Here is a 14,731-nt window from a genome sequence, read left to right on the forward strand (position 1 = left end):
TGATGCGTTCGTGGACCTGATTCAGCTTTGTGAGGTTAGAAACTGGGTTGAAGTGTCCATGAAATGTACCCAGTCAGTAGAAGTTAAGTTCCTTTGTGTCTTAGCTGAAAGCTGTTGGCGACTTGTGATTCAACGTTCCTTCCTGCACCTAGTACAACTGATCCAAATTGGACGGTGTGGGTCCAAACCTTGGGCCTAACAGTTGGATGGACCTACTGCAAAAGCAGATTACACCAGGTGACGTCAAACAATCTATCATGGATTAAATTTGATGGGCTTTAGGTTATTTTAATTTTGGATAGTAGAGCGTACAGTTTGAGCAGCTTGCTCTCAGTCCGTCTGACCAACGCACAGCAATCCCAGCAGACGGGGGCTTGAATTTTTAAATATATATTTTTTTATTAATCACAACTTTATCGGTGGACAAGGTGACCCTGCTCTAAACCAGGCTCTGTTAACCCTCTATACTTGTCTCCATGTTCACAGACATTTTTGTTCGATAGCTTTTTATTTCATAATACTTATTTAGCTTCCTCTACTGACATCACCACACTATAAAACATTGTTGCCTAAGAAATGCATGTCTGGTAATTCATGGGAGCCCCTGAAGGCCTTTGACTTCTACAGGTGGGTTACTCCAGCTTCAATGATTGTTCACATTCATTTATTTACAAATGAGCCTGAAATGAAGCACAATTTAGGGATAGGAAAAAGTCCTCCGCATATTCATGACTGAACTTTTGGTAAATAAAAGTTATGCAAATCAAAATGACTAGAATTTTTTTTTTTTATTAATGATTCTTGCAGTCACTGCAGGGGCCTATATTCCTACTGACTGTTTTAGTTATTTGAGTGTAATGGCACCTAGAAGGTCCTGGGTTCAATTCTTGCCGAGAACGCTGTGGGTGCTGAGTGCGTGTTAAGTTCCCCCATGACTTTAGCAACTCCACCCTGGGTGGGGTTGGCGAAAGGGCCTTTCTGTGTGGAGTTTGCAACAGTCCTGGCCACCTGGTTCACTCCTCAAGTTAAAGAGGAGACTTGAGCTCAGTAAGGCCCTCCTGGGGTTGCTAGAGGGTGAGCAATGCCCAGGACTGACTTAGGTCTGACTTGGGTGATAAAAGATTTGAAAAAAACCGAAACATTAGTACAGTATGCAGGTTTTGTGTTTTGTATGTGTGTACCTGTCTGCTGGCGGTCCAAAACTTCCTCTGAAAAAAATCCAATTTCATCTGTATGCCCACAGCTGAAAGAGAAACAATATTAAGATCAGATGTAGAAACATGTATGCTTGTGTGTTGTAGTGGTCATCCTATAGGAATTAAAACGTATTAATATACTCATAGTATATGGAATACGTATTGCACCATTCAAAAACAGCAAATTAATAAAAAGGACAGAGGATTCTGGCAGGGCAAAATGGCTCAAATGGCCAACTGCACGCTGCATTACACACATCTGGAGGGCTGAAATGTGATTAGCATGCATATACAGGTGTGACCAACCTCATGTAAAATTTCAACTGATTCTACAGTAAATCAGACTTCTTTCTCTGTAGCCCCATGAAATCTACTCCATCCTTCACTATGCCTCCCTGTTGCTATCCTGATAGGCTTTTCCAGAATTGGTGCGAAGCTGTTCCCACTTCCATAAGCTTCAACTCAGCAGGTCCCTGAACACACAGATCTGACCAGAATTCCTTGCTTGGAAAATTGCTGTCAATGATGTTAAAAGTGTCGGTCTGTTCAGAGTAGGCAGTGGAAAGATTGACACATTCACCACAGGCTTAAACTTTGCTGCTTTCTTTCTCATCCCTCTCTTCTTCTACCCCCTGCCTCTAAGACTTAAAGGAGCCCTGCTTTCTCTCAGTGGGGGTCTGCTTGACTTTGAGAGCCTGTAAATCTTTCCAGGAGTACATTTAAAAACCTCGCCAGAACGAAGAGCAAGCAACTTGTAAAATTGGATGGAACTGTGGCATTTGAATGGGACATCAAACTACAAAACAAAAATATATTTGATTGGTGCAGTGGATGTGCATCCGTAGTTGCATTCAAATCAAATCAAACTTTATTTATAGAGCACCTTTCATACAGCGTATGTGCATCCGTAGTTGCATTCAAATCAAATCAAACTTTATTTATAAAGCACCTTTCATATATAAAATGCAACACAAAGTGCTTTACATAAAACAAATACAAACATAAAACGTATGAATTCCCTGCCCCCCTCCCCGCACACACACAGACAGACACAAGCACACCACAGTTCACCCAAGTTACACACAGACACGCACGCAGACACGGTGTAGACATGGCTGAGCACAGAGGATCCAGGTGAGGAAACGGTATCAGGGGGCCGTCCACGCCAGGAGGTCTCATAACCCGCAGCTACATGGGGGGCCTCCACAGAGACCATCCCGGCCCGGACGGATAGAGGAGTCCACACCACAGTGGTAAAGCCGTGGTGCAGAGGTCCACACCCATCCAGGCCAGAACCACCCCCAGGACGACCCCCTGCAGACCAGAGTCACTCCCAGCATGGAGGCTCCCCATGAGGAAACACTGGAGATAAAAGCTGCAAGAAAGCAGGATAAAATACACTAAAAGAGTTTAAAAGAGTATAACATAACATAAAATCCTAAAAGTATGTCTAGAAAGCAAGACATTAAAAACTAAGAGAATAAGACAAAAGAATGTATAAAATAGACCATAAATAACGACTAAAACATTTAAATATAACATTGAGATAAAACAATGAGAAAATAAAACAGGATAAACTAAAGATTAATATAAAACAGAGTAGTAAGGTCCAATAAAAATAGGGGTGAGCATTAAAACATTTAAAAGAGTTAAATGAGTCAGTTAAAAGCCTGATTAAAGAGATGGGTCTTGAGCCTCTTTTTAAAAACATCAACAGTCTCTGCAGCCCTGAGGTTCCGGGAGGCTGTTCCACAATTGGGGACCATAATAACTGAATGCCGCTTCCCCGTGTGTCCTGGTTCTAACTTTTGGTATGGTTAAAAGGCACCGGAGGACCTCAGGGTCCGCAACGGTCATTAAGACACTTAAAAACTAGTAAAAGAACCTTAAAATCGATCCTGAAGCACACAGGGAGCCAATGCAGCGATTTTAAAACGGGTGTAATGTTCAGGGGAACTTAGAACATTTACACGATTATGTTTTTATTTTCTTTACTGTATAGAGGAAACATATAGTACAACATATTACATTTATGATTATTTAAAAAAAGAAGAAACTGCTCCACGTGGTTTCTCATTGGTTCATAGGCTAGAAAATGTATTTTGAATTAATCAATAATGTTGATGTCAGTTATTCATTAATCAGACTTGGAGGCAGCCATGGAAAAGCGTTTTTATTCTGAAGTGGTAATGAGGCTATGTTTTACTGCAGTCATTGTTGTTTACCATTTACATGATAGCTACAATGTCTGTTAGGTGTTTTTTTTTTTTTTTTTTTACCCAATTTCTATTTGAATATCTTATACAATTTGTATTATAAAAATTGAGTGAAACAAAAATTTGACATTTTGTTTGTTTCTTTCTTCCTTTTATGAAATAATAATTACATAATTGACTTTTAGCCGGGGCTTAAATAACATATCCGTTCTCAAAGGTTACAAAGCTAGAGGGCAGAAATCAGCACATATATATATAAATAAAGTTTAGAAAAATCAATGTTGCATGTAAAGTTCAGTGCTTGTAGGGGATTAACTGAGAAGGGAGGAAATGTAAGGGTCTTTCCCAATAAAAGGGCGGAGTCCACTTATTGGACTTAATGCAAGAGGCTGCTGGCCCCAAAAGGCAAAATTATATCATAGATCATTAATGCTGACATAACACAGTGTACATGAATATACCTGTAAGGACATTATAAAGTTTGGGACACAGCTATTGCCGGTCAGGCCCCAGCTGGAGGGAGTTTGTGATCGTGTAGGCTGTTGTGCAAGCGCAGCCATCAGCTCTTGTTGATGTGTTGAAATCTGACGCCCCGGCAGAATCCAGTCCTCTTTTGAAAACAAGCGCTGCCACAGAGTACAGTTCTAACCCTGACACTGTTCTCACGCACCACAGATTTCATGTGAGTGAGGTCAGATCCTGCAGGAGTGTCATTTTTTGGCACTACATTAGTTTCAGCCTTCACTGGGGAAGTCCTGCAGATATGGACAAGAGAATGAGAGGCCCAACTGGTAGAGGACTTCTTTGAGAAAACTCCATGGAACTCACGAGGAGAGCCAAAGAGGGCGGAAGGCCACTCAGACCTCAGGTGTTAACACTTTTATACCATTAGTGCAGCTTGTAATGTGTCCTCTCTTTAATTAGAGCATCTTTGACTAAACGTGCCGGCAGGGAGGAAGCTTTCAGAAAAGGGCGACAGATCACCTATGAAGAGGGCCACTGTGAAACCAAATCTGATAAATTGATAATTTTTCCTAGAATCTCTTAATCTTATTACTGGAAATTGTAACTGGGAAAAAAAATTATCATTAACTTTGACTAATCAAAGTCATAATGTGCTAAAGAATATTACTGGGATGTGGTAAATTCTCACCATTAATGAGAGCTAGTTTAGTGACAAAATAAACAGTCCAAGCTGCACATTCATTAACGCCATTCCCAAACCACCTCTGACCTGAGATGCATAAAGGTGCCTTGTACCATTATACAGAGTTTGCTTTATGGTACTGTCAAATATGGATAGACAACAAAACCAGGTATGTTTAGGGAAATGAAATTACTGATCCATCCATCCATATCTTCTTCCTCATGAGGGTCATAGAGGGAACTAATATACAATGAATGAATGTGCAAGTAAAAAAAAAACAAAAGAACGTGAACTTTACCTACATCACAGTGGTTTAATATTGAATATCTTGTATCTCATGGGGGAACCACTTTCTTGAATAAAAGTATTTGTATTTTTGCTAATTGATAGAAACAATATTTCATTTAGTCCTAAAAACACCCAGCTGGATTTCCATAATGAATTATCCAGTATAGGGGTTTCCTTATATCTCAGTAATCATTATTTCATTTTATTTTTTGTATTCCACATAGACTAGCACAACACCATAAAGAGTTGCTCGGAAAAATACGTTAGACTGTGCACACAAACAAAGTAACAAAGAATACATCTTTTGGTACATACATGTGATTTGGATATACGTCAGAAAGGTTCTGTTGTTTTGCTTTTCATTTAAAGTAACTGCAGGTTTGTGAACATGTATGCAGGCATAACGGTGCAACCTTCACCTGTTTTAGCTCTCGCCCAGACCAACAGGTGCAGATTATCCTGTCATAAGCTTTGCCAGAACCTTTCAGCAGCCCACCGTGTCTACACCCACATAAAAAAACCCTGGAGGACAGTCTAATTTAGGATTTCGGCCAACAGAAATGGAAACTTAAAACTAGGAAGACATTGTTAAAAGTGTCCAACAAAATTTCCAACAAATTCCAAAACAGAGAATTATCAAATAATTTGGAAACAAGAGTCCACATATAAGGACTTTAACATGAGTTAATACATGCATGGGATGGCATAAACAAGGAAAACATATCTGGTAAACGTAAACCTAAATGAATAGTTTAGGAATTTTACTACTGTGAAATTGCTGTAGAGGTTAAAAGGGCACAGATGTGCAGTACCTGGTTGACAGCCCAGAACAAAAACTCAGACCTGTCTCACTGACGCCTGCCACTGACACAATTTTTACGTGCCATGCAAGAACATTTAATTTCCCTAGGTATGCTTTAAGAACTTGAGGGTATTTATGCCCTCAGCTGGGTTTATGAGTCTGAAGATGAAGAGACAGAAAATCCACTCTAAATCCACCCCATCACCAATCTACTATCAGTTCAATCCCAGGCAGGGAGAGATGACAACCGGGTTTACAGCCTACAAATAGTTAGGCTTATAATGATTGGATCAATGTATAAGACCATTAGCACAAGAGTGCTTTAGAGTGGATGCGTATTTGGTGATGGTCCGTAGCAAAGGCAATCACGACGCCATATCATATGTACAGCATGTGCGTTGTATGACTTTGTTTGTATTTGTATGTGGATCAGAGCCCAACTACAGTAGAACAAAAAACTACACACAGCTCCCGGAGAGATATATTTGCTATTATTTGTGGCATTTGTACAGCGTTATATCTGCTCCAGCAACATCCTGCAGTGGTGACTCATGCTGCGATTCTGTGCAACTTTCAGAAGACGACTGGAACAGAAAGCTCCCAGAGCTCTACAAGACTACAAGATTCCTTCAACTTCCTGCGTTTTCTGATAAAACTGAAGCTTCATTGACGGTTCATGCCAAATCTAGATATGACTTAAATTACTTTCAAAATGATGCACCCCAGAAGCAGCAGTCAGTTCTGCTGCCACAAGGAGCAGCTCAGAAGGTTCTTTCTACCGTTCTCCATAACCACACCTGGAGAGTTATTCATCTGTTAAAATATTACCAATTGTATTCTTTTTTCAATTCTGTATGTACAAGTATTTTATTTTTATTCTAAATTTCCACAACTGATATGCTGTTGAAACGGTATAATAGTCCTTGCGGAATAAATAATCAAAATAACTGTCTATCGAAAGGAAACAATTTTGAAAAACTAATTTGAAAAAAATCAACTAGTCCAAATCTGAAATATAAATGAGCTATTATATTTTGACTGATAAGATGTTCTGTAAATAGCCATAACTGCAGTTTGTCCTCAAGGCTCTAGTGTCGCATGTACTGGATGTGTCACAGAAGACTAATGACTCACATGAAACTGTAGGACATTGTTTTTGTTCTGTTATTTACATTTTTAGACATCACAACAAACACAAAACAGACTGCCTGGACACAGAGAATTGTAGTGGATACAAAGGCAATGCCAGACATAGACAGATGCATGTTGTGGTCCAGATAAACATACCCTCTAAAACGTGGAAGTGAATCTGAACGTGTCTGTGTGTGCAGGTACAGTAAATGCTCTACCACAACTTCATACCAGCATTTATTGTTTAAGGTTGACATCTTTACTCATTCAGCAGACAAAGTCAATCAAAAATAAGCATGTGACCAAAAACTGAGAATGATTTTAAATAACAGAATGGAAATAATTGGCAGACCCTCCAGCTGAAGAAAGGATTTAAATGTGAATGGACAGGAGGGCAAATACCGGGCAGCCAAGGTCAGCTTGCAAGCCTAATCGTATCAGCGGTAAAAATGATTCGATTACAATACTGTCTACATAAGCTTGACAAGTCAATGCTTTTAGATGCCAAAAAATAAAAAGAACAATCCACTTAAATGTACTGCAACAGCTTAACAGCAGACTGTATGTGTGTATGTGAACGTGTGCATTTGAGCGTTCTGTGTTGCCGTGCTGGGGGCGTGTTCTACCATCCCCTCTGCCCACGGCTTATGCATAATATCATCAAAGCATGCCACGGCAACGGCGTCCTCCGTCTATGTTCGCTGTGTGTTGAAAGTGTTTGAGTATTTTTGTCAATACGCTGCAATTTCCATCTAATTTTATCTCGTTCAGTTCTTGCCAGAGTGATAGGAGGTGTAACGTGAATGTCAGAGGATGTGTTTGTGCTGTGATTTAAAAGGAACAGCTGTCCCCGGGGAGATGACACACCATCACACACCAAAGCAACTGTAGAAGGGGGGAGTGAGCGAGGAAACCGGGAGGACGGAAAACAGTGTTAATTTGATTTAAAAAAAAAAAAGAAAAAAAAAGATATTCAACACAATTAAGCAAGCAAAAATGCAAAGTAGGAAAAAAGGGCAAAAACAGAACACAGAAAAAAACAGGAAATGTAATAAGGTGTTGAGAAACGGGGAGATAGCACACAGGAGAGAAACAGTGGGAGAGAGAGAAAGAGAGAGAGAGAAAGAGAGAGCAAGCGAGAGAGAGGCAGAGCTCCTTACTCGAGTGATTCCCAGAGTGGCTAACTGGCTGGCACTGAGCTCTGAGCTCTGATCTGCCCACTCTGATGGGGTTTCATGTCCTTGCAGGCAGTGCTGGGGATTCTGAGGGCAACACTGATTTCTGCTGCTGATCTTGTCGCATCTATTTCGCACCTATCGACCATAAAAGCCAATAATCAGTCAGGACAAGCTACTCTGAGCCTCATTAATGGCAAATGGATCATCAACCAGTGACAGTCACCACAAGCCAAAAAGGGAGTTAAGAGAACACTGAATGCGAGCGGCTCAGAGATCACTGGCAGATATGAGAGGTAGGAGCTCCATCACCGCTTGAGAGTATGGATATGTCTGTATGTGTGTGTATTTATGGAATCGTAGGTGTGCATGATTAGGTAGGCTGCTATCAGCCGTTCAAACTAGGGTGTTGTGTAAACTGTTGTGTAACTGAGTGACCACAAAATATTTGTTAATCACAATTCACACCGAAATAAAATCAAATGCAAAATTACCACCACATTTCCTTGTTCACTGTTGAACTTTGGCATTGTTACTCATATTTTTCTTGCTACTGATGTTGGTAGTGAGCTCCAGTGTTGTAGGTTACATGTGCATGTCATTACAAACTTCTTTGTGTTGACTTTGAGCTGGAGGGACACATCAGGGCAAAGAGCCATTCTGCTGTGACGACCAAAGCGGCCGTTGTAATGCTCTACTTAGCTGATGCTGTGTTTTTGTGAGCACTGCGTATGAACTCACTTCTCAGTGAATGCACAGATGCAAGCACATGTGACTGAATGCATTTACTTGTACATACACATATCACTCCTGACTATGCAATTAATGCAAAGCTCGCATCTACACCCCAGCCATGTTATGATGCTTGTTGCCGAACCAAGTAATATAATAAGACGAGACAGCCAGGAGCGACTGTATGAAACCAGCACCAGAAACTGGACCTTTGAGCACCGCCTTTTTGTTTTTTTTTAATCTGCAAAACACAACACACAGATACCACACACCACCAGCCAAGGAAAACTAAATAATCACTGCATGAGCTAAATAATAAACTATATTGTAGTGTCTTAAACACACCAGCTTACCTGTCTTTCATGACTTAATAGTGCTATTTTGTTTGGCCAAATTCTAATCATGAGAATGGCGAGCTGTTTGCAGTCTAAATCTGCAGTTAGCTAACATGAGCAACACTTGGATAGCCACTGAAGCCGTTGTCAGCAGGCCTACATTTACTTCACATGTATTACAGTAATTGGCGTTAGTGGAAAATACCGTTTACTCTCTTTATTAGATTTGTTGTTAAATTTCTCAACAATTTGTGACGACTGTTTACTGCGCCTGATGTTAAATACGCGGCAATGGTAGTGAACTAACACGCTACTAAAACACATGCTTATTTGTATCTTGCAAGGTGTTTTCCTGGTTAACTGAGTGAGTGATGTCTCTGAGATTGCCTTTGCAAAAAAAAAAAAAAAGAAAAAAGGAAGACAGAACAAAAAAGGATTTTTTTATTTGCCAAGTAGCACAACTGCTAACAGCTGAAGGTTGAATGGAATTATTGACGCTCAAGATAACATATACTTAGCATGAACATTTCTTATTGGTTGTTGGATATTTATTTCTGTCAGTATCTACACAGTTTTGCACAGCAGCTGTCTGGAAACGTGTATTGGCTTGTGGTGAAATATAGATCTGTTTCAAGAGACAGGCCACATTCTTACAAAGATCCTAGCAGACTTTACAATCGGATGCAGAAGAAAATAAGATATTAGCCTTTTTTTTATCAGAAAGCAATAAAAATGATCAGGTATGGAACTTGCTCTTGGATAGATTGGCGAGATATTTGAACATGACAGAAAATCTGGTAAAGGTTTTCTTCCTGTTATCCAGGATCTATATTTCCTTTTGAGTGATCTTAACTCAGAGGTTCAGGTCAGAGCTTCATTTCATTGAGCCTCAAGCTAGTCAAGCCAATGCTATAAATACTGCCGTAATGTTCCAGAAGGAATGGACGTGTGAAGTTATCTCAAAGGGAATCAGACACCCAATATGTGCTGTGTATGGATTTGTGTGTGGGTGAGGGGTTGTGAGGCTTTGGTGGAGTTCACCAAGGGTTCCTATATAAAGGAGGTGGGAGATGGATGTTGGCATATGAGATGTTTACTTGTTTGGACAAATAATAATGGTGTCTGAATAACAATCTGAACCTATATGTTATGCTGAAAAATGATTACAGAAATGATGACAATGGACGCGGTAGTTTAGATTGTGGTGTAAAGCTACGCAATTCTGTAATAGTAGTAGAGGCTATTGCTAAAAACAATCAAAATGTTAATCAAGCTTTAAAATCATATGGCATATAAGTCTACAAGAAATCTACTTTCAAATGTTTTAATACAATGTTGTGTGACTGTGTCTCCACAGTGATACTGGTGTGTGCCCTCCTCTCCCCTCTGTCTTTGTCACATGCCTGTCCAAAGGAGTGCAGCTGCAACAGCAACACCAAAGTAGTTGACTGCAAGGGTCGAGGCCTTTATGACATCCCACGTCGACTTCACCCTGACACCCAAGAACTGTATCTCCAGGATAACCGTATCAGAGGGCTGGGATCAATGGCTTTCAGGGAAATACCCCTTGTTCGCATTCTAGATTTATCTAATAACTCTATAACATCTATTTCACCCACTGCTCTGCTCGGCGTGAGAGCTCTGCAGCGCCTCAGCCTGGCATACAACAGCCTGAGAGAGCTTGACAAGAGGCTACTTGGACCCATCCGCTCACTTTCACATCTTGACCTCTCACACAACAGGTTAAGGCTCAACACTGAAAACAAGTCATGCTCGTTTTTTAATGCTTGTGATGGACAGTATACGTCTTATATATCGTGTAACTCTATTCTAATTGTCTTTCCACGCTCCTTCTGCCAGCCTGTGGGGATTTCCTGGAGCCTTGGGGGATAGTTTGAGGAACCTCAGCTACCTGGGGTTAGCCAACAACAGGCTAACAAGACTGGACCGTTCGCTTTTGGAGGCCCTGACCCGCCTGGACAGCCTCACTCTACGAGGCAACCCCTGGCGGTGCGACTGCCAGCTGATAGGCCTCAAGCTCTGGCTGGAGACGTACCTTTTTAAAGGTTAGATCACTCAAACCTTTAGGCGACGACTGGGGAATGTCTGTAACATTTACAGTGTTCATTCAGCAAAATTCCCTTCCTGCCGGGCACAAAATTTAATCAGAGCAACATTTAAATCAGGCAATACTGTCCTTTTCTGGTATACATATTGCCAGATGCATTTTCACACATGCAGTGTGTACCCTAAATACTAAGCCCATTATGTGTTCATGTGTCTGGAGAAGCTGCCTGTTATCTCAAACAAACAAACTGAACTTGTGGGCTGGTAGGATAGAAAAGGTGCAACTTCATGGACTAACATCATTATATAAACAAAACCCAATGTGGAGACTTAAAAAACTGATCTAAAATGGATAATCTGGTCATACATTTATCATTACAGAGACCAACATGCAAGAAGTCAGATGCCAATAAAGGTATTAAACAGTATATCAAAGATTATCGTATAAATGTATTTCATATTAAAAGGTGTGCAGTTGTGTGAGATCTGCCCCCCCCCCCCCCCCCCCCTTTAAAAAAAAAAACTATTGGTCAGCAAGATAAGGAGGAAACTACAGGGATGCCAGATATGTATTAGATATCATGACGATTTACAACATTTACAGTGGAGCTTTCATAGTGATTATTCATTCATGCATGAAGGGGGATCTCCAGAACACTCTGTCCTGCAGCTCTCATAACTATAGTGGTGATTCCTACAACAAGGGACGAAACAAACGCAGCATGGATTGGGTAACAAAATTACCACTGTACAAAGACTAGGCTCACATGGAGTCGGGCAGTCCGCCTACATGCCTATTTTACCCTGACATAACTTTTGTCTTGGTGGTTGAACGTTCTAATTACTGCAAAGCAAAAGAATAGGCCCAGATATAAGGATGTGTGCTTAATAAGAAGGTATCGGTTACTCAAGTAGGCAGAACGAATTGTGTGACAGCAGTGGAGATGAAACAACAATTTCAGGGACACCCAGAGTGTAGTTAATGACTTCCCACCGATGCAGCCGCTTGGAATGGCTGGCTGCTTCATGCATGGACTGGTCATCTTCCAGTTAATTCTCTGCCAGGTCTATATTTATACCACCCATCTGTATGAAGTGCGGGACTCTCATTGGTTGAAAACTGGCTATGAGATGCAATTCTTAGTGATTGCAACTCTTAAGACTATGCTTTTTTTTACTAGAAGAATGTATTCAAAAGCTTCTAGTGAGACATCAGAGTCATTAATCATATTATGCCTGCTAATACCACAACCTGAAGTAGGCCACTGTAGATAAAAAGAATATTAATGGCATGGTTCAGGCACATCCACTGTGATTATCATGCTCTTTTTGACCACTTACCAAGAAATGGAATAGGTGATGTTCTGATAATGCGTAACAACTGATTCATGTTCCTGTTCCCTGTTTCCCTTATCTCTGTCTTCTTTTCTGTTTAATTCTCAAGGTGGAGTGCTGGATGAAGTGCTTTGTTCCCAGCCAGAAGAAATGAAGAACAAAGACCTGCAGAAAATCCCTTATGAGCTCTTCCATGCCTGCATGACTACAAGCTACCACTACCTGTTTGCCAACATTCAACACCTGGAGTCTGAGAGGCTGCTGCGAGGCCACACCCATGGCAACCATGCTCATCCCTCTATCCACGCTCTCCACGTCCCCATGGGGATGGGAGAGGGTTTTGGTGGTGGGGGAGGAGGAGCAGGAGGAGGGGGGGGCATGACAGAATGTGAAACTAAGCAGAAGAAGCAGCCTGTCAACTTGCGCCACGCTATTGCCACAGTGATCATCACCGGTGTGGTGTGTGGGATAGTGTGTCTGATGATGCTTGCTGCTGCAGTGTATGGATGCGCCTACGCTGCTATCATGGCCAAGTATCAACGGGAGTTAAAGAAGAACGAGGAGCTGGCTGCAGCCCAGGGAGCAGATCATGCCACGGCAGATGAGAAGGAACCACTGGAGAACGCCATCGCCTAGGAAAACTATCAAATCTACCCTGGACTTAAAACCTGTACTTTGCAGGCTTTAGCCCTTTAACCTAATTGTCTCTGGGCGCAATATGTGGGTTTGTGCATGTATGTTTCTGAGAAAAAAAAAAAGGAGAAGAAGAGACTGTGAAGCTATTTATATTTCCATGAATTCACCTCATATCTGGGATTTGGGTAGCTAAATTCCACAGGTACTTGACTATGCACCGATGAGAAGAATATCTTCTACCGTTTGAGAGGCTGGCCAAAGACTTCAAACATTTACTTTTTTATTGCCCAGGAAATGCATATCAAAGAGAGGAGCAAACTGCTATATATATTTATAACTGTGTACTTGTAGGTATTTGTAATGTAAAGCTCTGGTATTTAAAAAGTGGATTGGCTGTCTTTTGCTTGTTGATCATAAACCTGAGTCTGTTTTTGACTCATAATAACTCCTAGTGGGCAGCTGTTGTCGATTATATTCTAAGTTTATTGATGTGTGTATGGGCGAAATAATGAGACTGTGCTTAACCTGTGAGAAGGTGTGGTGTGTGTGTGTGGGTGAGTAAGTGTGTGTATGGAGATGTACAAAGTATGCATATATAATGGAGACTTCTATAAGCGTCTGTGCCTAACATTGTTATTAAGTTTTGAGAGAGCTGTAAAATATGTTTTCTTAAAGGATATTTTTCTGGGAAATTGAGTGAAAATGGGACATTCGATGAAGCAATAATGAAACAAACTAAAAAGAAATTAACTACAAAACCTGCACTCTGCCTTTTTCTATGTCTTCACGGATTCATTAGCCTGAATTATCTTACTGCTGCCACCCACACGCAGTCCAACTTTTGAAACTATATTTTTTGAGTGCAATTCGGTTATGTTTTTGAGTTAATCCTGGTTACATAATGGTTGAAATGTCATTCAGTATGTATTATATAAAATAAAAAGAAGCATTGGACTTCATTTCTATATGTACAGTGGCAAATGATCCAAGTCGGTACGTGTTTTGTAGGAGGAGTAAACGAGACATTTATGCCACCATGCATCCTCTGAAGAAGGATCACAGAAAGAAGCTGCAAAAATGTAAAAAAAAAAAAAACCCTGCCCCAAAAAAAGATTAGACATGTGTAAACAATAGAAAAGATTTGGTACTGTTTGTCATTTTGAAACCATATTTTCCTTTTTCTGATGTGGTTCATATGCAGAAAGGAATTTAGAATCTCAGTCTACAAATCTACATAATCGATATATTATTTAATTGTATGTCAGAGCTCCCGGAAAGGAGAAATAATGGATCTTTAGCCACATTTTAACAGAATTTCAGTTAAGTGCAGTATGGAAGCACATGAAGGGACACAGATGCCTCTGGTCTTAACGGCTGACCTGACTTTTGTGTGTGTCTGTGTATATTACCGCAACAGACTCACTGCACGTGGCTTGGGATGTGACCGCAGACACTGACACACACACACACACACACACAAACTGACACGCTGGCAAACAGACGTATGTGAGTACGTGCACGGTTAACATTGTGACTTTGGTGATGTCTGCAGGGCCCATGGTGTGTGATGTCATCAGCCTGTCCTGTTAAGTTAGCGTGTTAGCGTATTCACAAGTCTGCAGATCAGTGGAGCGCAGGGCAGTGAAAACTGGCCCTAACCGGCCTACGCTA

General features: G+C 40.8%; 2 protein-coding genes across 2 annotated transcripts in view; one reads left to right on the plus strand and one right to left on the minus strand.

Annotated features, from left to right (window-relative positions):
• Positions 1–14,731, minus strand: part of cacna2d3a (calcium channel, voltage-dependent, alpha 2/delta subunit 3a) — a 185,340-nt gene that overhangs the window by 14,452 nt on the left and 156,157 nt on the right. The window contains exon 27 of the mRNA XM_061736038.1: positions 1,182–1,243. Within this exon, the coding sequence (XP_061592022.1) occupies positions 1,182–1,243 (62 nt within the window). The remainder of the gene's footprint in view (positions 1–1,181; positions 1,244–14,731) is intronic.
• LOC133457125 (leucine-rich repeat and transmembrane domain-containing protein 1) lies at positions 7,956–13,484 on the plus strand. The gene is made up of 4 exons (XM_061736037.1): positions 7,956–8,251; positions 10,380–10,764; positions 10,883–11,088; positions 12,534–13,484. Exons 1-4 carry the CDS (start codon positions 8,215–8,217, stop codon positions 13,058–13,060), a joined length of 1,155 nt encoding a protein of 384 aa, XP_061592021.1. The 5' UTR covers positions 7,956–8,214; the 3' UTR covers positions 13,061–13,484.

This window comes from Cololabis saira, chromosome 12 (genome assembly GCF_033807715.1).
Source record: "Cololabis saira isolate AMF1-May2022 chromosome 12, fColSai1.1, whole genome shotgun sequence".
NCBI classification, from domain to species: Eukaryota; Metazoa; Chordata; class Actinopteri; order Beloniformes; family Belonidae; genus Cololabis; species Cololabis saira.

What these genes read in the sequence shown, in the direction of transcription:
- LOC133457125 (XM_061736037.1), top strand. Translation starts at nt 8,215, where the DNA reads ATGCGAGCGGCTCAGAGATCACTGGCAGATATGAGAG. An exon ending in ATCACTGGCAGATATGAGAG is followed by an intron (nt 8,252 to 10,379) that starts GTAGGAGCTCCA and finishes GTGTCTCCACAG; the next exon opens with TGATACTGGTGTGTGCCCTC. An exon ending in CTTGACCTCTCACACAACAG is followed by an intron (nt 10,765 to 10,882) that starts GTTAAGGCTCAA and finishes TCCTTCTGCCAG; the next exon opens with CCTGTGGGGATTTCCTGGAG.